The following is a 27,188-nucleotide window of genomic DNA, read 5'->3' on the forward strand; positions in this document are numbered from 1 at the left end:
AATGAGACTGAAGAAAGAGAAATTAAGGAGTCAATCCCATTTACAATTGCACCCAAAAGCATAAGATACCTAGGAATAAACCTAACCAAAGATGTAAAGGATCTATACCCTCAAAACTATAGAACACTTCTGAAAGAAATTGAGGAAGACACAAAGAGATGGAAAAATATTCCATGCTCATGGATTGGCAGAATTAATATTGTGAAAATGTCAATGTTACCCAGGGCAATATACACGTTTAATGCAATCCCTATCAAAATACCATGGACTTTCTTCAGAGAGTTAGAACAAATTATTTTAAGATTTGTGTGGAATCAGAAAAGACCCCGAATAGCCAGGGGAATTTTAAAAAAGAAAACCATATCTGGGGGCATCACAATGCCAGATTTCAGGTTGTACTACAAAGCTGTGGTCATCAAGACAGTGTGGTACTGGCACAAAAACAGACACATAGATCAGTGGAACAGAATAGAGAATCCAGAAGTGGACCCTGAACTTTATGGGCAACTAATATTCGATAAAGGAGGAAAGACTATCCATTGGAAGAAAGACAGTCTCTTCAATAAATGGTGCTGGGAAAATTGGACATCCACATGCAGAAGAATGAAACTAGACCACTCTCTTTCACCATACACAAAGATAAACTCAAAATGGATGAAAGATCTAAATGTGAGACAAGATTCCATCAAAATCCTAGAGAAGAACACAGGCAACACCCTTTTTGAACTCGGCCATAGTAACTTCTTGCAAGATACATCCACGAAGACAAAAGAAACAAAAGCAAAAATGAACTATTGGGACTTCATCAAGATAAGAAGCTTTTGCACAGCAAAGGATACAGTCAACAAAACTCAAAGACAACCTACAGAATGGGAGAAGATATTTGCAAATGACATATCAGATAAAGGGCTAGTTTCCAAGATCTATAAAGAACTTATTAAACTCAACACCAAAGAAACAAACAATCCAATCATGAAATGGGCAAAAGACATGAACAGAAATCTCACAGAGGAAGACATAGACATGGCCAACATGCATATGAGAAAATGTTCTGCATCACTTGCCATCAGGGAAATACAAATCAAAACTACAATGAGATACCACCTCACACCAGTGAGAATGGGGAAAATTAACAAGGCAGGAAACAACAAATGTTGGAGAGGATGCGGAGAAAAGGGAACCCTCTTACACTGTTGGTGGGAATGTGAACTGGTGCAGCCACTCTGGAAAACTGTGTGGAGGTTCCTCAAACAGTTAAAAATATACCTGCCCTATGACCCAGCAATTGCACTGTTGGGGATTTACCCCAAAGATACAGATGCAATGAAACGCTGGGACACCTGCACCCCGATGTTTATAGCAGCAATGGCCACGATAGCCAAACTGTGGAAGGAGCCTCGGTGTCCAACGAAAGATGAATGGATAAAGAAGATGTGGTTTATGTATACAATGGAATATTACTCAGCTATTAGAAATGACAAATACCCACCATTTGCTTCAACGTGGATGGAACTGGAGGGTATTATGCTGAGTGAAGTAAGTCAGTCGGAGAAGGACAAACATTATATGTTCTCATTCATTTGGGGAATATAAATAATAGTGAAAGGGAATAGAAGGGAAGGGAGAAGAAATGTGTGGGAAATATCAGAAAGGGAGACAGAACGTAAAGACTGCTAACTCTGGGAAACGAACTAGGGGTGGTAGAAGGGGAGGAGGGCGGGGGGTGGGAGTGAATGGGTGACGGGCACTGGGTGTTATTCTGTATGTTAGTAAATTGAACACCAATAAAAAATAAATTAAAAAAAAAAAAAAAAAAAAAAAAAGAAAAGATGATCCAGAATGAAAACTATGAAAACTATGTTTGAGGCTTAGGGGCCCAGGATTCACATTATATCAGGTGGTTAGAGAGCTCCAGGAGAGATATTGATGAGGAAAAAATAAAATTGTTACAATTCCTTAAAAAAAAAAAAAAAAAAAAGAAAAAGACTATTAGAGTGGATCAAAAAAAAAAGAGTCAACTACATGTTGTCTACAAAAACCCCACTTTAAATATAAAGGCACATATAAATTAAAAGTAAATGGATGGAGAAAAACAAACTACTAACATGCATCAAGAAAAAAACAAAACAGGGCAGCCCGGGTGGCTCAGCGGTTTAGCGCCGCCTTCAGCCCAGGGCCTGATCCTGGAGACCCGGGATCGAGTCCCATATCGGGCTCCCTGCACGTAGCCTGCTTCTCCCTCTGCCTGTGTCTCTCTGTCTCTCATGAATAAATAAATTTTAAAAAGCCTTTTTTAAAAAACAAAACAGGCACAGCTATACTAATATCAGACATAGCAGGCCTTAAAGCAAGTAAAGTTATTAGGGACAAAGAGAATCATTACATAAAGATAAAGGGGGTCGATTCCCAGAAGACACAACAATCTTTAATGTGTACATGCCTATCACTTCTTGGCGTTTTGGCTAAGATCAAGTATAATGTGTACATGCCTAAACAACAGAGTATCAAACCACATGGGGCAAAACTGATAGAACTGCAAGGAGAAATAGATAAATGCACTATTAAAGTTGAGATTTAACACCCCTCTATCAGAAGGACAGATCCAGCAGGCAGAAAAATCAGTATGGACTAAGTTAAACTCACCACCACCATCAATCAACTGGATAAAATGGACACCTATATACTATTTCATCCAACAGAAGCAGAATACATATACTTCTCAAGCTTACATGGAACATTCACCAAGACAAACCACAGTCTGGGCCACAAAACATACATTAACAAATTTTTAAAAATAGAAATTATAAAATATCTGTTCTCAAACTACTAGAAATCAGTAACAGAAAGGGAATTGGAAAACCCCCAAATATGTAGAGATTAAACAACATACTTCTAAATAACACATGATCAAAAAGAAATTCCAAGGGACCTTTAAGAATATTCTGTGGTAAATGAAAATGAAAACAAAACTAAATTTATGGCATATGGCAAAAGCAGTGCATAGTGTGAAATTTATAGCTCTGAATGTCTATGTTAGATAAGAAGAGAGATCTAAGATCCACAGCTTTTTCCACACCTCAGAAAACTCAAAAAAGAGCAAATCCAATCCAAAGTAAACAAAAGAAATAATAAGAGAAATCAAAGAAATTTAAATAGGTAATCAGCAGAGTAAAATCAATGAAACCAAAAAATTAATAAACCTCTAACCAAGCTAACTAAAAAAGAGAGAGAGAACACAAATGACTACTCAGAAATTTAAAAAGTGTATATCACTACAGATCTAATGGACATTGAAATGATAATAAAGTAATATTATGAACAACTTTATGCCCAATTTGGCAACCTAGACAATAATGGCTCAACTCCTTGAAAGACACAAGCTGCCAACATTCACACAAGAAATAAGCAGTCTGAGTAGGTTTATATCTATTAAAGAAATTGACTTAACAAAAACCTCCCAAAACAGAAAACATCAGGCTGAAATGGGTTCACCAGTGAATTCTACCAAACATCAAAGGAAGAAATTATACCAATTCTCTACAATCTCTTTCAGAGGACAGAAGCAAAGAGGATACCTCCTAACTCATTTTTTGAGGCTACTGCTGTCCTAATACCAAAGCTAGACAAAGATACTACATAAAAAGAAAAAAAACAGACCAGTATCACTCAAGTACATAGATAGAAAAATCCTCAAAAAAAAAAAAAAAAAAGTATCAGCAAATCAAATCCAACAATGTATAATACACCATAGTCAGTGAGATTTATCCTAGGTATGCATGCCAGGTTCAACATTCAAAAATCAATTAATTAATCCATCATATCCACAGGCTAAAAAAGAAAAATTACATGATCATATCACTAGGTGCAGAAAAAGTACTTGACAAAATCCAGTATTCATGGATGATAAAAACTCTCAGTAAATTAAAAATAGAGGAGAATTCCCTCAACTTGATAAAGAATACCTACAAAATCCCCAGAACCAACATCACACTTGACGGTGTGAAACTTGGAGCTTTCCCACTAAGATCAGGTACAAGGCAAGGATGTCCTTTCTCAACACCCCTTTTCAACACTGTACTGGAAGTTTTGGCTAATGCAATCAGATTTGATAAGACAAGACCAAAAAAAAAAAAAAAATATATATATATATATATATATATGGATTGGGAAGAAAGAAACAAAACTTTGTTTGCAGGTGATATGATCATGTAATGTAGAAGATCAAAAAGAACTAACAAAAATCTCCCAAAACTAGTAAGTGATTATAGCAAGGTTGCAGGATACAAGATTAATATATAAAAGTCATTCACTTTACAATAAACCAGCAATCATAGGTGGAATTTGAAACTAAAAACACAATACCATTTATGTTAGCATCCCTCAAAATGAAGTATTTAGGTCTATCAAAATATGTACAAGATCTATATGAGAAAACCCACAAAACTCATGAATGGAATCAAAAAAGAACTAAAAGAAAGATATTCCATGTATGTAGAAAGACTCAATACTGTCAAGACACCAGTTTTCTCCCCACTTTATAGATCTAATGCAATTTCCATCAAGATCCCAGCAGGTTATTTTGTGGCTATAAACAAACTGATTCTAAAATGTTATTGGAAAGGCAAAAGACTCAAAATAGCTTACACAGTATTGAAGGAGAAGGAACAAAAGTAGAAAAATTGACTTCAAGATTTACTCTGAAGCTGTAGTAATTAAGACACTGTGGTACAAGCAAAGGAACAAAAGGAACAGAACAGAGTGCCCAGAAATGGACCCACATAAACATAGTAATGGTCTCTGACAAAGCGTCAAAGGTAATAAAATGGAACAAAGACCATCTTTTCAACAAATGGTGCTGTAACAACTGGACATTCACATGCAAAAGAACCTTCAACTAAATTTTGTTCTGTATCTAAAACTGCTCCAAAAAAAGAAAAAATAAAGTCCTACAGACTTTATGAAAAAGCTTTTAACAAATTAGTGAGTTTAGCAAGGTTGCATGATCCAAGATCAATACACATAAATTAGTTCTACTTTTCTACACTGGCAACAATCATAGAAATTTTAAAATACCATTAATAACAGAACAAAAAGCATAAAATATTTAGGGATAAATCTGATAAAAAATGTACCAGACATGCACAATGTCATACATAAGTCAAAACTTATTGAATTATATACTTTAAATACATACTATTTATGACATGTCAAGTATATCTCAGTAAGACTGTTTTAAAACATATCTGTAATACACAAAAATCATGCACAAAAACAGGAACATGAAAAATGTCTGTGACATACATTCAAGAAAAAAAGTAAAAGCTGTGGCACTACCTGTATCATGATCTCATTTATGTAAAAATATGTGTGTGCTTCTACTAAATATATGTGTGTATGCGTATAGAAAAAAAGAAAAAAAGCCTGAGGAAGTAAATGTTGAACTGGTTATAGTTTGAGATTGAAGAACCAATAAGGAGATGTTTTTCCATGTTATACCTCCCTGCATTGTTTGAACTTCCCAGAACAATCCTGCATTACTTCCAAAATTAAAAAACAAACAAACAAACAAAACCCAGAAAAACACAAAACAAACAATTACGCTTAAAAGCCACTGGACAAGATGAACTTGAAGATAAAGGCCAAATGGGCTTATTTTGTATAAGAAAAAGATTGCGGGGGGGGGGGGGGGGGGGGGGGGGGGGGGGGGGGGGGGGGGGGCGGGGGGGCGGTGCTGGGTGCCTCAGTAGGTGAAGTGTTTACTTTCAGCTCAGGTCATGATCCCAGGGTCCTGGGATTGAGTCCCACATTGGGCTCTCTGCTCAGTGGGGAATCTGCTTCTCCCTCTCCTGCTCCCCCTGCTTATGCTCACTCTCTCTCTCTCTCAAGTTAATAAATAAAATCTTGAAAAGAAAGAAGAAGAAAGAAAGAAAGAAAGAAAGAAAGAAAGAAAGAAAGAAAGAAAGAAAGAAAGAAAGAAAGAAAGAAAGAAAGAGAAAAAAGAAAAAGAAGAAAAAGAAAAAGAAAAAGAAAAAGAAAAAAAGAAAAAGAAAAAGAAAAAGAAAAAGAAAAAGAAAAAGAAAAAGAAAAAGAAAAAGAAAAAGAAAAAGAAAAAGGAGGAGTGTTGTGTTCTTTTGGAGCACGAGTCCCATCAAGGAGTAAAGCGAGGGAGGCACATGCCTCGGATTCACCTGGGTTTCTCAGACTCAGAACTGTGCACGCGCTCTCCCTCCCAGTGGAGAATCACTACTTCCATGGGCTACCTGGATGGATGACCCCATCCGTCTATGCCTCAGACACCCTAAGGCACAAAATCGTCAAGAGCTTTAAAGGACCAACAGCTTTCCTGGTGATCTTCAATGGGTGTGAGGAACATTCAAAGGCTGCAGTAAAATTCTGACAAGGTTTCTGGGCCCATGCTCCTGGGGTATTCAGTACCTTGGATAATCTTCTGCTGCTGTTGCCGGATTTCATCAAAACCCAAACCTCTGGTCTCCTCTGGCTCCTCAAAGAGCCAAGGGTTGGCAACTCCTCGCTTAGCCCCTCCAGTCATCAGGCTGGACCTAGGAATAAGATTCAATGCGTTACATAACTCAAAAAATATAGCTCTGCTGCAAATTATTCCCACAAGTGCAGAGATGGCCAGCCTCACATACTTTGAAAATTCAATTCAACCACGATTTATTGCATCCTTAGTTTATGCCAGCAACTGTGTTCATGCTGGACGAGGTATGAGGATGAATAAGGCACAGGCCTGGTCTCCCCAGAGAATTACAGCCTGTTAAAGAGGCTATAGCAGCACATAATACCTTTACTAATCTTCCAAGATACATCTGAGTCAATAATCATGAATGAGGATCTTAAATTTCAAAAACACAAGGCCAAATGGAAGTGGTCTTTTTATTGCAACAAAGCCCCATCTCACAGGCTACGTGACACCAAAGGCACAAATATTATTTCTTAAGATACAATGTTGCAACCACAGGTTATGGCACTTAAAAATGACCACAGAATTTTTTACTAAAGGGTGTTAGGTTGTTCACAGACAAAAACACACACAGGGTTTCAAATTCAATCTTACAAAGGCAATGTAGTGCTCGCAACATAATAAACAGATTCTGAATTATTTGTCTTAATTTTTACTCGCCCTAGTATCCCACACACCCCTTCTGCACCAGACACATTGGTGTCCTTGCTGTCCCAGGAACATGGAACACATGTTTTCAGCCTTGGTTTATAGGATTTTCATCTCCAGTATCTCCTTCCCTGTCTCCACCTGCCCACATTCTGTCCAAGCCCCAAGGACCATCGTGTTCATGAAACCCACATTTCAACCCACAATGTACAGTCAGTCATTTGGGAGCCTGGTTGGATTCATAAAAAGTGATTGGTGACATAACCATAGTGGCAGACACAACAGTGGTTAACATGTAGTGAGCACATGCTATGTGCAAGCACAGCTCCAGACGATGGGTATGCATTCATTCATTTCTCCATCACTTGTGACTCTTCTAGTACTTTGCAGATTTCTCAAATTACCTGGAAATAACTGCTACTCCATTGTTGAACCTTTTACGTAGGTAAGCTTCTCGTCTAATAGATAGATGGCAGGAACCAAAAGTCACCCTTGACTGGATTATATGCTGCTCCCCAACACAGAACAAGCAGCTGTTAACACAGGTTCAAATCCTGGCCCCACCACCTACCAAATCCAGACAGCAATTTCTACCTCAGAGGGTTGCTGGAGAGTAAATAAAATAAATCTATTTACCCAAAGAACATTTATTCAGTACTTAGTATATAGTAGGTATTGTTCTCATTCATGGGAATGAGAAAAAAATAGAATACAGGAAAAACAGAACAGAATCTCTGCCCCTACAGGGTACAAATTTTTGTGATGGGTGCTGCTTCCGTTCCGATGGTGGCAGGTGGGAGGGAGACCAGGTGTGAAACATGTAGAAAGCGTTCAGTGCAGTTCTTGGAAGAGAAGAGTCACTCAACAAATATTCACTAGTATTGTTCTATCGCTTAATGCTCTGCATACACAGGGCACAGTAAAGTACAATGTTTTAATATAAGAGTATACCCCAAAAGGCTGTATCAACTTCATTTTTAGTCAAGCACTCTGGAACCTACAGAAGAAGATGCTGTGGATTGAGAAACAAACCCAGGTGAGAAGAAAACTTTTGACTACTTAGACCTAAGATTTTAAACACAGGGCTGGCCTCTGCTTGAGCACACGAACATGCCAAACAGAAGCACCATGTGGTTCCACCTCATCAAGTAGGCAGACATATTTCTTTAAAACCTTACTCTGCTTGGTCAGCCCCAAGTATCTATGATGTCAAGATCCTGGATTTATTCCCTAGAAATAATCATTCAGTCTCACCTAACTCAAGATGTGGGGATGAATGCAACAGAGAAGAGAAAGGAGAAGCGAGTTTAGAAAAAGCACGCTCCCTGACTCTTACAGCACCTTGCAAGCACCAGCTCTGGCTCAAAACAGGACTCCTCTGGGAAGCTGCATATGGACCCCTGAAAAAAGCAAGTGCTAAAGACCAGTACAATGGGTCAGAGAGACATAAGGTAACCTCACAGTGCATCTATCACCGGCCAAGAGCACCCTCCCATTCAAATTAGTACACCTGCACCTGTGCTGACAGTAGACGTTGCTCCTCCAAAGTTAAAGAGGGAATGTTCCACTGGTGGCTCTTGCCACACCGAGAGCACGTCTTTACAAATTACTAAAGGAGAAAACAAAACAGATGTGATAAAACTGCACAACCTCAAAAACAACAAAGTAGAACTACAGCCTTTAATTATATATACACATATATATTTAATGCGTATTAGAGAATATAGTACAACACGGGCACAATCTAATATTAACATCAAACACTCATAAGATGGCAGACATACAATACAGGAAACATTTCCCAGGGCTGCAGACAGACCTCCGAAGGCCCTAAGCACTGAAAGGACTGTTTTGGTCTTGCTTTTCACAAAGATTGATAGAAAAGCAACAGTATGGGGGACACCTGGGTGGCTCAGTTGGCTAAACGTCTGCCTTTAGCTCAGGTATGACCTGAGGGTCTCAGGGTCCTGGGATCGGGCCCCACATCAGCCTGCTCCACGGGGAGACTGCTTCTCCCTCCCCCTCTGCCCCTGCCACCTGCTCGCACACACTCTCTCAAATAAATAAATAAAATCTTAAAAAAAAAAAATACTCATAAACCACAGTGTGGTTGGCCAAAGTAGGCCAAAGTAAAAATTCTTCTCTAATGCCTCTTCCCTTGGCTATCTGGTTCCAAAGTATTGGGAGTTTGGAAAGTTTCAAAGTTTAGAAGTTCAGGGCTAAACTCTGTCTTTCCTTTTGGTGTTCATACTTTGTTGATGCCCCAACTCTAGTGGGATACTCAGCAAGGGATATATCTTTATCAACAAGGGCAGGTAAGATCACAAGCATCGCTGTATGCGGAAGACTTGATTTTCTCTTCATTAGATTTTATGTTCAACTTAATATTTGGAATGATGCCTGAGCACTCTCTCAGGTAAGAAGGAAAATATGAAAGACTTTAAGACATGATTCTTGCTTTCAAGGAGTTATGATCAAATTGAAAAGAGAAACTAAGGGAGCCTGGGTGGCTCAGTGGTTAAGTATTTGCCTTCAGCTTAGGGCCAAAGTTCCAGGATCCAGTCCTGCATCAGGCTCTCCACAGGGAGCCTGCTTCTCCCTCTGCCTGTGTCTCTGCCTTTCTCTCTGCCTGTGTCTCTCTCTTTCTCTCTCTGTGTAAATAAATAACATCTTTACAAAAATAAAGTAAAATAAAGTAGTACCCTTACTCGTAATGCTCAGCCCGCCTCCTTATTTTGCATTTTTCTCTGTAGCATTTCAACAACTAGCTATTGGATAGGATGCACTTGTTTATTTTTTGCCTCCACCCTAGACTAGAAGCTCCCCAGGGTAGGGACTATCTTGTCTGTCACGATAACCTCAGTGCCTGGCATAATGGGCACTGAAGGAAAAAAAAAAAAGTTGAGGGTATTAACTTATTTGGCAAAAACCATACCTAAATGAATGAAATCATTCACTGAAGCATGAAATTGTGCTTCTGTTTGGCATGTTTGCACACTCAAGTAAAGAGGCCAGTCCTGTGTTTAAAATCTTAAGTCTGGGAGAGCCCAGGTGGCTCAGCGGTTTAGTGCTGCCTTCAGCCCAGGGCGTGATCCTGGAGACCCGGAATCAAGTCCCACGTCAGGCTCCCTGCATGGAGCCTGCTTCTCCCTCTGCCTGTGTCTCTGCCTCTCTCTCTCATGAATAAATAAATGAAATAAAATAAATAAATAAATAAATAAATAAATAAATAAATAAATAAATAAATAAATAAAATCTTAAGTCTAAGGAGTCAAAAAGTTTTCTTCTCGCCTGGGTTTGTTTCTTGACCCACAGCACCTTCTTCTGTAGGCTCCAGGAGTCAGGAAATGGTGTCAGCACACTCAGGCTGTGTTCTGTGTGATTCCAGAGGCATTTTACGGCCACAATCTTATTTGTGACATACACAGGCCTGTGTGTCAGCCACAGCAGATATGACTAACAAGAAAACCAATTTAGAGACATCATGGTGACTTTCTTGGAGGTCACACACTTAGTGGCAGAGCTAGAGGCACGACCTACCTCTTTGCACTCTTCACCCAAGGCGCTCTCTACCATCACAGGGGAGGTTTCATGACAACAGGGAGACTAGACATAGCCTTGCAGAGTGGGTAAGGGTCAGTGCTACGGGGAGGCAGGGATGGAGGGCATTCCCAGAAAGGACAGATATCCAGATGATGTCTCTGGGGGCGGGAGGCGTGAGCCACACACGTGCTCGGGACAAGGGTAAAGAGGGTGCAATTTGGAAAGTGAGGCCTAGCAGCATTGATTCCTGGGCAGGCAGCCGTGACACACCTGCATCCCCTCTTCCCCTTCGCCCTCACTCCTGCAGAACCTTGTCATTTTAGCTTCACACTAGCTGCTCCCCATCCCAGATGCCCTCCCATTAACAGCTAAGTCACCCTAAGGAATGAACTCTGCCTACTGGCCCAACCTCCGCTCTACAAAACTCTTCCTTCTCACTTGTAACCTCCTGACTGCCCAAATGTCCCCTGCTGCCCCTCCATCCCTTTGTAGGTCTCGATTGTCACCACTGCCCATGGCCCTTCTCCGTGACCTAGCCGCTCCTCCCGTGGCTTCCTCCATGCTGCTCTCTCCCACAGGCAGCCACTTCTCTGTGATTTGAAGGGCCCTCTTCTTCCACGTGTCCCTTAAATATGCGTGTTCCCCAGCAATTCTCTTCAGATTTGCCCTTCTCACAGTGTGATCACTCTCTGGGCAATGCTCTCTGTTGCCATGGCTGCAGGGTTGGAAGAACAGGAGCTAGCAGGTGCTCATGCATGTCTGTCCCAGTCCACATGGACCAGGACACGTTCTCTTGGGTCATCAAGGTGGTGGGTTCTTAGCTGGGGGGTTGGAGAAGGGCATGCTCCCCTTCCTAGCAGGGCAAGATCAGAATCTGAAACCCCACATAACGAAATCCAGGGGAGGCAGGTCCTCTCACCCCTCATCCTGATTGAAAAGCACTGTGCTCAAGACGTTCAGATTCACCTCCACCTGTGATATTTTCCTGCAGGCTCCCTTTGCATGCATGTCTTCTTGTTTGGGACCTTCCAGCTGGGAATTCCACTGCAGATTTTGACTTCTGCCTGTCTCCCACATCTCAGCCATTCCTATGCCACAGCCTTGTGGCTGGTCCCCTCGCTTACAGTCGCCCGCATCCAAATCATCGTGAGCCCTGTTGCCAGAGCTCTTTCTGGAACAGAGCTCTCACTGTGACATTTCCCTGTTTTAAAACTTCTGCGGCAGCCTGGATGCCACAGATGAGACGTTTAAGCTTGAAGACATGGCCCCAGGGATCTCCCAACACCCCCTTCCAGACCCTACTCTTCCTTCAGTCCTACAAACCGCTCAGGGCTTCTCAGACAAAGGCACAAACTTCCACACTCTCATGTTTTTGTATGAGTCTGGAGGGTCCCCACCCCCACCCTTTTGTCCATCTGGCAAAATTCTATTCATCCCCTAAGGCTCAACTCAAATGTCACTTCTCCTGTTTGGTCCTTCCTGATCCCCATCTCCACCCCCCCCTCCCCTGAATCAATCACTCGCTGGTGCTCCCCTGGCACTTTGTTCGAAACCTCTAACGTGGCATTTATCAGGCAGGACTGTAGTGAGTTATTTACTTATCCGTCTCCCTTCCTAAATTATGAGCTCTGTGAGGAAAGAGGCCACATGACAGTCATGTTTATATCCCGAGTAGCAAAAAAAAAAAAAAAAAAAAGGGGGGGGGCAAACAAAACTTAATCAATTGTTATATGCCTCTGAGACTCTAGCAGCAAAGACTGATATTGTTCAAACAGATGGAGAGGGTATCACCTGAAAGAGAATTCTTTCACTAAAACCTTAGAGCTCAATCCTGCTTTTGGAATGACACCAAGGGAATGCTTCTCCTCTAAAAAGGAAGAAGGAAGTTACGTTAGCAAAATGCTAAACACTATGCTCCAGAGGCTACAATAGACTTGAGATGGTTTTTTAAAAAAATATATCAGTTAATTTTTGTCCATATTCTTTCAGGATGGAACTTATGTAACAAACAGAACTTCTGAAATGAATGCCACATTTATAAATTGGTTGGATATCTCTTTTTTTTTCTTAAAGATTTTATTTATTTATTCATGAGAGACCCAGAAAAAGAGAGGCAGACACACAGGCAGAGGGAGAAGCAGGCTCCCTGTGGAGAGCCTGATGTGGAACTCGATCCCAGAACCCTGGGATCATGACCTGAGCCAAAGGCAGATTCTCAACCGCTGAACCACCCAGGTGCCCCTGGATTATCTGTCTTATAAAGATTTTACTAAAAAGGTTCACAGTTGCTTCGAAAGGTATACAGATATTTCATTTTCATCCCCCAAAGAAAATGATGTACATTACATTATGCTACTACGGGGGGCAGGTGGCACAGGCAACTCATGTTTTTCTGCTGATAAATGTGGTTGAAGTTTGTTGGAAGTTCACAGGGACAGGCCTTCTTATCAACCAAACCCAGAATTGAAAAAGCAGTGAATCCCAAGAGGTAGCTTTCTTAGGTGTTTTTAGCATCTCAAAAAGATGTCAAAGTGACTATATAAAATGTTTGCCTTTTGTCTAAAAGAAGTATTAGTGTTTGTGTATTCATGGACCATGTGGTGGGTTGCAGACAGGACTGGAGAAGATGCTTCCAGGGTGCCAGTGAAGTGAATTGAGTCTGAGAAGCTTTGCAATTAGACTTGCCTAAAAAGATGAGAAAATGCTACCACGATATGAAAAGGGTAATTCCTTTCTCCAAACTTTTTTTGGCAGTTGCTTTCTGTGGATATAAAGATGCACAGGGGCTCAAATTTCAATCAGAAATAGATTCTTTGACATAAATTCTTAAGAGGCAAAATCTGGCACCAATATGCGGCCAGGATTATGCTGAGGAGAGGCCACAGTTGGGGAGGTGGGCCAGGAGGCTGGTGTAATTCAGGCGGAAGGTGATGGGGGTCTGGAAGGAGGGAAATGACAAGAGGGGACAGCAGGAGACAATCCCCACAGTGAATCACAGGGAAACTCCCCGAGTTTTTGAGTAGACTGGATACAGGGGATAAAAATTTTCAAATGTGGGAGACTCGGGGAAGTGACACAACCTAGGGGAAAAGACATTTTTTATTTTCTTCTAGAATTTTCCCAAACTTCAACATTGTTCCTAAGAACGACCACAAAGTAAAATTGCTCCTGCCAGATGGGTGGCTGTCTATGACTACTTTAGCCAAAGCTGCTAGATGGCTAGCCTCTCTAGGTCCAGGACTCTGTCCTGTTCCTTCCTGTATCCCATCCTGCCTTCCACTCATCCTTCCTACAAGTATTCACTGAGCACCCTCTATGTGCCCAACTCTAACCTTGGGGCTTGGAAGGGAATAAGACAAATAACCAACCTTGTGGACCTGATACTCTGGAGACAATAAAAGCCTAACACCATGCCTTTTGCAAATACTCAACTATTGTTTTTTTGTGAAGTTAAAAACATGATCTTTACTGAGTATGAGGCCAGAATAGGTAAGAACACAAACAAGGAAAGTATCTTCTTACACATCGTCCAAGGAGATGCTTGCCATAGCATCTGTAAAATCTACTGCAGTCTAAATATTTTTCTAGTTTCAAACCAATCCCATTTTTTCCTTCCTCATTGCTGACCACACTGACCGCTAATAAGTTTTAATGTTACGTTACAAACCTGGCAAAATGGTTCACAGCGGAACAGAGATGCAGGGTGGCAAAGGTCATTGCAAGTTTTGACCTCCAAACTGAAGTTCAGAAATTCCAGCAGGCTTTGCCTAAGAGTCACTCAGGCAGCCCAAAATCAAGAAAATAAAACTAAAAGGAACAGTTCCTCTACTGTAAGTGTTTGATTGTCAGGGTTCCTGAAGAGTAGAAAGGGGTAAGTCAGGGTGGTCCATAAAACAGAAGAATTCCAAGAGAGATGAATTAGCTGCTCTGACAAATTTACGGTGACTGAGAGCCATCTGCTGGTTGGTGGTTACAATTCAACCTGTGCTGATCAATGCTCAGTGATGCCATGACTGACTTTTACTTATAAGCAGCTCCTTCTGTGAGTACAGAAAGCACTCCCAAAAACATGTTTGGAAACAGAATGAATGAAAGTCAACAATATGCTTATATATAATGGAGAGATTTTCATAATGGCCATTCACAATGGCCCTACATCTCTGTCTCAGTGGTTGACCATCTGCCTTTGGCTCAGGTTGTGATCCCGGGGTTCTGGGATCGAGTCCCCCATCGGGCTCCCTACAGGGTGTCTGCTTCTCCCTCTGCCTGTGTCTCTGCCCCTCTCTCTGTGTCTCTCAGGAATAAATAAATAAAACCTTTCAAAAAAATTTTTTTTTACGATCAAGCGCACTTGAACAACAGACGTATCTGACAGGTGCCCAACTGAGGTGAACAATTTGCATTTAAGCATTCAACATGATGGATGATCTCCATTTCTGTCTCGACTCTACTGTCCCCCCCCCCTTTATTTGCTTCTGTCCTCACTCATAAAGATAAAATGCAGTAAAATATTCACTTAGTTGGGTAAGTTAACGTTGTTCTAGGACAAAGATGTAAGTGTGACAGAAATTTTTAGCTGGCAGAAGGATGACCAACAGCGGTAGAAATTTATGTTTGTCAGCTGATGTACAAAAACCCAAATCTGGGGATCCCTGGGTGGCGCAGCGGTTTGGCGCCTGCCTTTGGCCCAGGGCGCGATCCTGGAGACCCGGGATCGAATCCCACGTCGGGCTCCCGGTGCATGGAGCCTGCTTCTCCCTCTGCCTGTGTCTCTGCCTCTCTCTCTCTCTCTGTGACTATCATAAATAAATAAAAATTAAAAAAAAAAAAACCCAAATCTGGCATTAAAAGACTGAGGGTGTCCGTGAATAATGTGTATACATCCAAGACGCACTAAAGCCAAAACTACCCGCATGGTCATTATTTCCAACTATTTTAGATAGTTCCCATCTAAAAACTCAAATTCCTGAGATGGGCACCCATGCTTTCGACTGTGCTTTTCATTTTCCCTCTGGGGACAGGGTCCGGCAACCTGCAGGCACCCTGAGGTGGTATCTCTGCAGCCAGCTGGACACCAAATATGCAGACTGGTGCATAAGTGATCAGTCTAGAAAGAGGAGGGCTCAAGAAGGCACACAAGTAAGAGGAAAATATGGAAATTCTACCAAATGTACAATGGCTGTGTCAAGTCTCATTTCTCCCCCTGGTTTCTCAGTTCCTCCTGCCTCACCCAGCGCTCCTCCTGTCCTTATGTCCTAGACTGTGTGTGGCCCATAGCACAAGATTTAGCATTTAGGTATCAACTCTCATACGTCATTCTCCATTGTTTGGTGCAGGACAAAAAGGCCTCTCCAAAGGGCATGCCATTCTTGAATTGCCCTCTGCTAAGAGCCGTGACAGCATGTGCTCAATACCATTTACAAAGCACTTCACAAAGGCATAAACATACGCCTTCACCTACATTTATCTCACCTGGACTTCACAATATTTTGTAGAGTCATGATTATCTGCATTTTTACAAAAAAATTGAGTCAAAATTCAAACCCAGGTTTTTAATACTGGACACTTTATTCCCACCACTGAATTACACATACAAAGTTCACACTATGTGGCTTGATATGGAAGGAACGCTGTGTGTTACGTATAAGTATCAGGAAGAAGGAAAAAGTACTTGAAGTCAGTGAGAAATGAACCAATGGGGGTCCCTACAAGGGAACCATGGTAGGAGACCAAAACTGAGAGAGAGAGAGGGCTCAAGAGACAAAACCTACAGCATATGACAAGGAGACTTGAGTTCAATTTTTTTTTTCTCCCATTTATTCACCTTGGGCATGATGGCTTCTTTGAGGCTCAGTCTCCCCATCCGCAAACTGGCCCTCCTCTCTCCTCTCTTACACCACAAAAATTATTATGAGGCTCAAATACTATGTGAACATGCTTGGTAGGCAAGAGAGGCAGGGAAAAAGAGAAAACCCTTTTTAATAAATGAGAAAATGCTTTTTTCAGTTTCTTACACATTTTCATTTATAAAAAGCCCAAATTGGAAAGTATTCAATAGGTTTGTTTTTTTTTAATCAACATAAGTAACTTACAATACAATGTGTATAGGTGACTCTTGGGTTCTTCCCTCTGCTTCTTCATAGACTAGAATTTTCTACTTTTTCAATTCCCATGTGGTTTTCAACATGTAAAATTAATACACAAAGGGGTAGGGAATCTTTTTATCTTCCCATGAAAAAGTGACAAATATATCAGGTGGTTAAAGGACTGCGATTCAAAACAAGATACCATTTTTCGCCCATCGAATGGACAAAACTCAACCAGTTCTATAAAAGGGCTGCCCCAGGGACACCTGAGTGGCTTAGTGGTTGAGCATCTGCCTCTGGCTCAGGGCATGATCCTGGGGTCCTGGGATCGAGTCCCACATCGGGCACCCCGTGGGGAGCCTGCTTCTCTCTCTGCCTGTGTCTCTGCCTCTCTCTCTCTCATGAATAAACAAATAAAAATTTAAAAATATTAATAAAAAATAAAAGGGTTTCCCCATATGGTGCTGGGGAAAATGAGAGCCATTGGGACTTTCAGAAACAGACATGGCAGTGCCTGTTGAACCTGGACACCCATGCCCTTCGTTCTAGTGACTCCACTTTGGGGAGAAATTTCTACAGAAATAGAAGCCACATTCACCACGGGTCCTGACTGACACATTTTACTCGTCATAGCAAAAACCTAAACAACTCAGTATCCATCAGATGGGGAGTGGTTGGATGAATGACTGCATATTTACATTGTGGAATAATGCTGCCACTGAAAAGAATTTGTTAGATCTATGGATTTGGAGGACTGTCCAAATTTAAATGGAAACGTAAATTATGGAGTAATATGTATCGGACAACTTAAAAAGGTTGGGAAAGGAAAACGTTTATGTGTATAAGTCTATTTGTAAATATTTGTATAAACACAGATACAGGTGGACAAGGAAAGTGTCCAAACAGTTAACACTAGTTACTTTAGGATAATGGCACTGGAGGGAAAGAAAGGGAGAGAATTAATTTTTGGCTACGCCTCAGTACAGTCTGACTTGTTATAATGAGCCTGTATTGCGTTTGTAATTTGTTTCAAATCCAATTAAGGACGACTCACTTCCTCAGGGAGGAAGATCAAGGGGAGGGGAGATATTAGGAGAATGATGACCCCTGATGTAGTGAAGATGGATAGAAAGTGCTGTTGAAAGTATCCTTCTGGAGATGCCTGGGTGGCTCAGCGGTTGAGCATCTGCCTTCGGCTCAGGTTGTGATCCTGGAGTCCTTGGATGGAGTCCGCATTGGGCTCCCTGCAGGGAGCCTGCTTCTTCCTCTGCCTGTGTCTCTGCCTCTCTCAGTGTCTCTCATTAATAAATAAATAAAATCTTTAAAAAAAAGAAAAAAGAAAAAAGCATCCTTCTGTTTTTAAAATTAAGAGTAGGAAACAAACACTAATATCAAGAAATGCCAGAGTCGAACTTTTTTTCCTCCGGCGGGGGCAGGGGTGGTGGTGGTGGTGGTGGGGCGGCAGGGAGAAAGAGTAATGGGAGAGAAAGACTAAAGGTAAGAAAAGATGATGGAGGGAGAGGGAGAGAGAAGCAAGAAGGGGCAGATAACCCGGGCAGGGGTGTACAGTCACCCAGGGGGAGGTTTTCAAATGACAAACAGGGTTGCAGTGAGCAGAGAAAGGAAGGAGGATGATGTTGGGGATAGAATAGAAGGGTGACCTGGCTCCTTTTCTGACGGTGGGCAGAAAGAGCAAGCCAAGCACTCCCCCGGCACTTTCACAGAAGAAAAACCCTAACTTCACAAAATCTACCCACTAGGAAGACCTGGGTAAAGTTTTTCCCCCAGTTCTACTGACTCACATCTCCATCTTGTGGTCTGTTCAGGACACAGATCTTAGTGTGCGTATGTGTGTGTGTGCGTGCACACTGTGCATGCAAAAGCATCAATACATATGTACGTGTTTATGTATGTATACTCACACATTAAGTATAGTTATATATAACTATATCCATTTATAAGTTTTATGAGCAATGATGTGTTATATGAGCATACATTGTATTACTAATTACTTATTACATATTATATTATATATTTAAGTATATATACATATACAAGTGTACATAGACACAGGTATATATGTACTTATCTGCATGTGTAATATGTTATATAAAAATGTATGTATGTACGGGGATCCCTGGGTGGCGCAGTGGTTTGGCGCCTGCCTTTGGCCCAGGGCGCGATCCTGGAGACCCGGGATCGAATCCCACGTCGGGCTCCCGGTGCATGGAGCCTGCTTCTCCCTCTGCCTGTGTCTCTGCCTCTCTCTCTCTCTCTGTGTGACTATCATAAAACAAAAAAAAAGGTGGCACCAGTGGAAATTTAAAAGAAAGTATGAATGTAAGAACAAATAACCAATATTAAGAAGAAATGCTTGAGTTTAAAAAAAATGTATGTACTGTATGTACTGGTACTTACATACATATTTTTAAGTTCAATTAGAACACGTGAACAGAAAAGTCATTAAGTGTACAGCTCAGAGATAATTTGTGAAGTGAGCACCCACAGTTAGTCACTACCCTAGCAAGAAACAAAGTGCTAACAGAACACCAGGATCTCTCGTGCCCTCTTATGGCTCACTGCTTCCTGCAAAGGGACCCACTTCCCTGATCTGTAATATTGCAATGAAGCTTTGCCTTTACAGGAATGGAATCCTATAGTACGCGCTCATAAGTCAGACTCATTTTGCTCAATGTGGATGTTTGTTAGATTCATCCATGGTGTGGCATGTAGTTCATTTTTTCTCACTTTCTGGGTAGTATCACTGCATAAATATGCCATCATGTATTTATACAGCCTAGTGTAGGTATTCACTGAGTCGTTTCCAGGTAGGAAGACTAATAACACTGATATAAGCAGTCTTATTCATGCTTTTGCACAGCTCAGTTTTAGGAGATACAGTTTTCCAAAGTGGTTGCAGAATTGAGAGTTTCAGCAGCAGTGTGTGAGAATTCCAGCAGCACTTGACCCGTCTGCCATTTTAATTCCTGCCATTCTGGTAGGTGCAATGGTCTGTTATCATGGTTTTGCTTCACACTTCCCTTATGACTAGTTAAGTTGCACATGTTTTCATATGCTTACCAGCAATTGGGTATCCTCCTTTGTGATGTCCAAATTCTAGTCTTCTGCCTCTTTTTCCTAATGGCTTGTCAGTCATTTTCTTAAATTATAGGAGTTCTTTATATATTCTGGATACAACAACAATCTGGTATCAGATATACGCACTATAAATATGAATTCTCGGGGATCTGGGGGTGGCTCAGCAGTATAGCGCCTGCTTTCGGTCCAGCATGTGATCCTGGAGTCACGGGATCAAATTCCACATTGGGCTTCCTGCATGCAGCCTGCTTCTCCCTCTGCCTGTGTCTCTGCCTCTCTCTCTGTATCTCTCATGAATAAATATAATCTTTAAAAATAAATAAATAAAATAAATATGGTTCTCATTCTGTGGCTTGTCTTTCGTGCTTTGATATAAGCAGAATTTCTTATTTCAAGGAAGTCCAACTTATCATGTGTTTCTTTTATGTTTAATGCTCTAAGTATCCTATAAGAAATACTTGCCTGTCCCAAGGTCATAAAGACATTCTTTTATGTTTTCTCCTATGAGTTCTCATTTCACCTTTTGCATTTAGATCTACAATCTTTTTGGAACTGAATTTTATAGACAGTGATGCAGAGGCTGATTCTTTTTCACTCATATGCTTCTCTAGTTGACCTAACATTATTTATTGAAGAGACTATCTTTTCTCTACTACACTGCAGTGTACCTTTGTCATGAGTCAAGTAGCAACGCACATGAACTCTGTATTGTTCCACTGGTTTACTTGCCTATCCTTGTGTCCACATCACAGTGCAGCTTTATGGTAAGTCCTGATAACTGATAACGTGAGCCCTCATGCTTTTTGTTCTTCAAAACTACCTTGGCTTTTCTTGGCTCTTTTAAATGCCATATAAAGTTTAAAATCATCTTCTTAAATGATGAAACTGAAAAAGTGGCTTGGGTGGGGGCACTTGGGTGGCTCAGTGGTTGAGCATCTGCCTTTGGCTCAGGGTGTGATCCCGGGCTCCTGGGATCGAGTCCTGCATCAGGTTCCCTGCACGGAGCCTGTTTCTCCCTCTACCTATGTCTCTGTCTGTCTCTGTGTGTCTCTCATGAATAAATAAAATCTTAAAAAAAAAAAAAGTGGCTGGGGACTCTGAGTTTGTTCTGAACCTATAGGTGAATCTTGAGAGAGCTGACATCTTTACAAGACTGAGTCCTCCAATCCCTGAACATGGTATATCTTTTAGTTTTTCCTTAATTTCTCTAAACAATGTTATTATAGTTTTGAATGTGGAGGTTTCATACACCTTTCATTTGACTTATTCCTACATATTTCATGTTTTTAATGCTTTAACAAATAGCATCTTAAATTTTTTATTTGATATTTCTTTGTCATCCAGCTTTCAAAACCTGTGGAGAAGCTACCATGCTACTGCCTGTGGACAGACTATATTCATTACATCTCACAGGGTATCACTGGGTAGCTTTCTCGACTTGTTCAACAGCATGGAATTGCAATAACTAATATTTATTCACATCTCAAGGTCTTAGATTCACTTGCTTCATCAGTCATCCAAATGGATAATCCTTTTTATACTCAGTATCTATTTGGAAATCGGGCTGCTGGTAGAGTTCCTTTCCTATTCCATGGAGAGGAAAAAAAAAAATCTGGACTAAAATGACTACAGAGATCCATTCAAGTGGTCATCAGTCTTGTGAGTACATACATCACCAAAAAACTTTGAATAGCTTACTCTGTCAAGCTCTGAAATACTTCCAAGACATTTAAAAGTATTAGTTTAAACATTCTGCTTCATAATCTCCAAGTTACCCTATAGAGCTGAAAAGATAATGCAAAGAGTCAAGAGGGCATGTTATACTATAATTCATGTTAAAAATAAAAGAGGCAAGAGGTAGATGGGAGGGGGGTGTGTGTGTGGGCGTGCACCCTTGTATATATGTAGAATCTCCCAGGAAGGACACATAAAAAACTATTATAAGTGGTTGCCTCTGGGGAAGAAATGAGGAACTACACATCTGTTGGAAGTGGGAAGGCACTCCAATTTTCATTGATTACTCTTTTGTACAATCTGTGTGTTTATAACACGATCCACCACTTTCAGATTAGGTTCACATTTTTAAAAATTCTGTCAGTTCCCACAAACTTCTAGAATATCCCAAAGTGTCAACATTTTGGCCTAACCCTTCAACCAAACTGCCTCCTCCACAAAAGGAGTCACAAGAACTACTGTCATATGACATTCTCCATTTTTCTCCCCAAAGAAACACGGTCACTGCACACGCTACATGACTGCTATTGGACCAGTGGTTAACATAGAAAAAAATGTACTAAGACAATATATATTCCAGACCTTTCAGGTCAGTCCCTACTCCAAATAGTCCCTCTTGTCACATGAAGTATCAGTCCACGCATCAAATTAACCTATTGCATTTCTCCAGATCGTGGAGACAAGGTCAGAAGCTACTACCTCCCAAATGAGAGTTAAACATTACCTAACATAAAATGCATGAGATCATCTGTCTGCAGAAGAAACCAACTCTATGGAACTGCATAAATGCATCACTATAAGAACCATGTTGAACTTCAAAAGCGTATCTCCTAAACCTCTCCAGAGAGCCAGGTGGTAGCGGTAAATATTGCGGCTTCCTTAAAAAGCAAATAGAAGGTTTAAAGTCTAAGTCCCACGTGAACCTAAATAAAATCACCTAGAAGGGCAGTGAACTACCACTTCCCTGGGACTTCAGGAACAGATGTGATAGGAGATGAAGGTCCTTAGTGAGGTCACAGAAGTTAAGAACCTTCCATGTCTGGTGTCAGAAGGTACTTGAAAGATGTAGCAAGTTACTACTGCTGCTGGAAGGGCTGTGGGCAAGGGCTTATGTGGTCACTACAGCTTGCCCACCCAACTCTGCTAAGTCTCTTCTCGCTCCTTATCAGAACCTTGATTCTGTTCAAGGCTCCACTGCTCGGAGAACAAGAGCCCATCCTCAGTCTCAGTTCAGGGATCTGTGTCTCCGGAGCAGACCTAAGCCAGTCATGGCAACTCTGTTCTTCCACGGCTTTTGGCATAACCTGGCATGTGATGCTAGCCCAACTTAGTTCTATTTTGGGCCGGTTTATGGATTGGGAAGCTTCCAGGAACTGTTTCCTTTCTTTTAGAAAACCAACAAATATAACTAGAAATCAACTTTCTGTTGATTCTACAAACATCAGAGCAGTAAGAAAGTAGTTATAATATTAATAGCGTATGAACAGCTTCCATATAACCAAAAATCAAAAAGCATGAGGGCATGAAAAAGTGAATTTGAAACCACCAAAAACATAAAATACCTAAAATTACATTAAACCAGAAACATGTACAGCTCCCTTGAAGATGTTCTAAAAGCCCTGAAAGACAGCTTGACCCGATCGAGACACATCCCATGTTCCTGGAGAGGAAGGTTCAACATTATAAAAGGTTTTAAGATTTAACGGAATGCCAATTTTAAAAATAGTTATTTTTCCCTTTTTAAAAACCAGGTTAGCTGATTCTAGAATTCATGTTTTTAAAAAAAATCAAAACTCTTAAAAAAGAAGTGTAATGACAGGAGGCAAGCCCAATCATGTATTAAAACTTATAATAAAGCCTCGAAAGGAAAGGTGCTAGCACATGAGTGGTCACAGACCCCTAGAATACACCACAAAGTCCAGAAACAGATCCAAATACATATCTACACAGATGTATTATATTAAAGCACATCATCTCAAAATTTGTGAAAATGGATCATTCAATGAAAAACATAGTAAAAAAAATAGGGTAGCCAATTAAGAAAAAAGTGGGATTCATCCTCTTCACCAAATTAAATTCCAAGTAGATTAAGTAAGGTTATAAAATAAAATCATGAGAGTACTAAAAAGAAACAGAGGAGAATTTCCCAATAACCCATGTTCATTACAATTATATACAGTAACTGCATAAAACTCTATTACGAAATAACTATTTTATGGGCACCTGGGTGGCTCAGTCGGTTAAGCATCTGCCTTCAGCTCAGGTCATGATCTCAGGGTCCTGGGATGGAGCCCTGCATCCGGCTCCCTGCTCAGTGGGGCATCTGCTTCTCCCTCTACCTTCTCAACCCCCTGCTTGTGCTTGTTCTCTCTCACGTTTCTCTCTCTCTCTCTCTCTCTCTCTCAAATAAATAAATAAATAAATACATAAATACATAAATACATAAATACATAAATAAAATACTGGAAAAAAGAGAAATAACTATCTTCATATATTAGACTGGAATAGGAAACCAAAGTTTAATAACACTGTCTCTGGAGCAAACTATGGAAACAGGCACTCACACGAATGGCTAGTGCAAGTCTACACTGGTTCTATGAGAGTTACAAGGTCATATGCCCTCTGATCCAGCCATCCTACTTGTAAGAACCTATGTAGAGGCAGACTTTCCCATGTGTGAACTCCCTTCTGTATAACCACCATCTTTTTGTAGTAGAAAAAAAGTCTATGTATTAAGCACATATGTATTCATATAAAATATATGTGTAACAGACAAGAAACAATTCACACATGTGTTAACAGGAAGCTAGTTAAAGAAATTATGCCACATGCATATAATGAAATATTATAAGGCTATGAAAACAAATGACAAAACCTGCCGGTTTGGGAAGCTCTCTAATATATATTCCTTTAGGTAATCGAAAAGTATTGTAGAATGGTATGTACCATTTGTGTAAAAGATGGAGGGAAATAAGGAAACATATTCACATTTGATGGTATATTCCTAAGAGAACTTTGGAAGGATATGGCAACGATTTTTAAGATTGATATTTGTGTCCAGAAGTGGGGAACAGAGCAGGAGGGAGGCTTGTCACCAAATACTGTTAAATGCTTTTTAAATTTCTCAGCCATGTGAATATATTACTTATGCACGTATGCACTCTTTAGCTACTTCCTAGTTCTAGAAAAGTAGATTGCTCATGTGTTAATAACTTTAAGCAACATATGATATAAACCTATGACACTTTAGGAAATCCAGGCATAATCGGATACAAATCATCCTTCTTATAACTCAAGCTTTAATTGGAAATAAAAGTTTCAGTGACTTAAAATGGGGTGCTTTTAATGTAAAATTTAATGTAGATTTTTCTTTTGCCCACCTTGGCTTCTGGATACAGTGACACTGACCTGAAATGCAAGCCGGAAGTATCATACTTTTATTTAACAGCCTCAAAGAGAGAGATCTGGAATCAAATGTAAAGTTCACAAAGAAAATGTGAACATTCCACTATCATCCTTATTATTTTGATTTTAGCAATCAGTCTGCTTATTAATATGCCATTCCTGATACACAGCTACCATCTCGACATCTAAATAACTTCCTATTTCCTATAATCTTCAATATAGTTGGTAGTGTGAGGATTAAAGCTGAGCCAATTAGCCACCCACTACAGCCGAGTTAATCACATAATCTTTGAGATGCTCACCGAGCAGTGGACTATGCAAGGATTTTTTTTTCCTCTCTTGACAGACAAAGATTTAACTAATTGTGAGACTCAGCAATGCTCTCAGATATAAAGGGCTGCAGGATTTTAAATCAGAAGCTGTGTCCCTGCTTTATAAGTCACAGCTTATCTTCTAAGAGACATTGTTACACAGAGGCTTCTTTAACAAGTTTCCAAATGCCCTTAATTAGCCAACCATTGCTTGCTTACACCGCGGTGGTACATCAAGGTTTGATGCTTTCGAATAATGATCGGTAATCCGCAAGGTATAAGGAAGATTCCATCACATGACAGCTCCACATTCAATTGCATGATTGCCACATTAATGTCTGTTTAAGGGAAATGTTAATCCAAACTGAGGTCTGACAATACTCTCCTCTCCTTAATAAGGCCACATTTGAGGAGGAACGGGAGGGGTAGGCTAAGGGTTAGGGAGCGGGCATGAGGGGACCAGGGTCACACAAAGGAAATCAGAAGCGGAGGGAGGGGCAGGGGCTCCACGTGAGTCCCCATCAATCAGGCAAACTGGTCTTGTGCTGTGGCTGCCAGTTATCCTGGGGCTCTGAGATACTGGTGAGCAGATGAACCCCCAAGTTGGCCACAAGGAACACATTGTGGTGGCCGTCTGGCGTCAATGACAAATCCTGCCAGAGAGAGTGTGTCGATCACATTTTTAAGTTCTGTGAAGGCTTTCTGGCCAATGTATTTCTGTAGCTCGTGACCTAAGGCAAAGACATGTGCCGCCGCCCAGCACACCCCCAAGTGACAAAGCACCGCACCTTGCATAAAGAATAACGGAGGTAAACAAAATGCTGGAGGAAATCTAGAGATTGGAGAAGTAGAAAAAAAATGCTAGAGGATCCCAGAACCAGGAAGTGACCATGTGGAGGACTGAGGAGGGCTTTGTGAGCCAGAGGAACTGGCTGGCAGAGAAGGGAATGAGGTTTCTCCAAAGACTGAGCTGAAAGGTCCCTAATGGCCAGTATCATAAATGACTAGGCATTCTGATGGTCAAGAGGCAAGAGGGCAAGCTGAGCTGTGAACCCAAACTCCTTATGTCTACGTCTGAATTCAGATCCTCAGAAGGCTAGTGAGAGAATTATGAGCGTACGAGAAGTTGGGGAGGGCCAGACAGGCCTCAAGTGTGGGGGTTAGGGGTACAGAGGGCAAAAATAACACCCTGACGTGGGCAGGTGAGTGGACTCAAAGACCGGAGACTCTGACTTCTAAGCTAAGACAATCTACTTCTAGCAATTGACTTCAACATTCATTCATTCGCTCACCATACACTTATTTCCTGTCCCTGATGAGTCTGCAGTGATGCTATCATTTCTGCCAAGCTGAGGGAACAGTGTCGTTGGAGCGTCCATTTCACGGCCCAGAAGCAGATTTCCCAGGGATTTTCCTACATAGTATTTGAGAATGCTCTCATCTAGCATGCATCCTCTCTCATTGATCAGATTCTCCTGGAATGTCTGTAAAGCCTCGCAATTTCAAGACTGAGTTCTGGGCTGAACTGTGTCCCCACAAAAATTCCGATGCTGAAATGCGGACCTCTAGTACACAGCTCAGGACACAATGATATCTGGAGACAGGTTCTTTAGAGAGGTAATTAGATTAAAATGAGGTCATAGGGTGAGCCATAATCTAGTATGGCTGGCACCCTGAAAGGGAATTTGGATGCTGACACACAGAGAAATGACCATATGAAGTCAGCCATTTACAAGGAGAGGAGAGGAGAGGCTTACAGCAGACTCTCCGTCATGGCCCCAGAAGGAACAACCAGAGGAGAGGCCTACAGCAGACTCTCCGTCATGGCCCCAGAAGGAACAACCCAGGGACACATGTGTGGCTCAGTGGTTGAGCATC

General features: G+C 41.0%; 1 protein-coding gene across 7 annotated transcripts in view; it reads right to left on the bottom strand.

The window, feature by feature from the left end:
- The window catches only part of STX8 (syntaxin 8), a 261,363-nt gene that overhangs the window by 209,739 nt on the left and 24,436 nt on the right, over positions 1–27,188 (bottom strand). For all 7 annotated transcript variants that reach the window (XM_038536861.1, XM_038536865.1, XM_038536867.1 and 4 more), the window contains one exon: positions 6,436–6,560. In XM_038536861.1, coding sequence (XP_038392789.1) covers positions 6,436–6,560 — 125 coding nt within the window. The remainder of the gene's footprint in view (positions 1–6,435; positions 6,561–27,188) is intronic.

This window comes from Canis lupus, chromosome 5 (genome assembly GCF_011100685.1).
Source record: "Canis lupus familiaris isolate Mischka breed German Shepherd chromosome 5, alternate assembly UU_Cfam_GSD_1.0, whole genome shotgun sequence".
In the NCBI taxonomy this organism is placed as follows: Eukaryota; Metazoa; Chordata; class Mammalia; order Carnivora; family Canidae; genus Canis; species Canis lupus.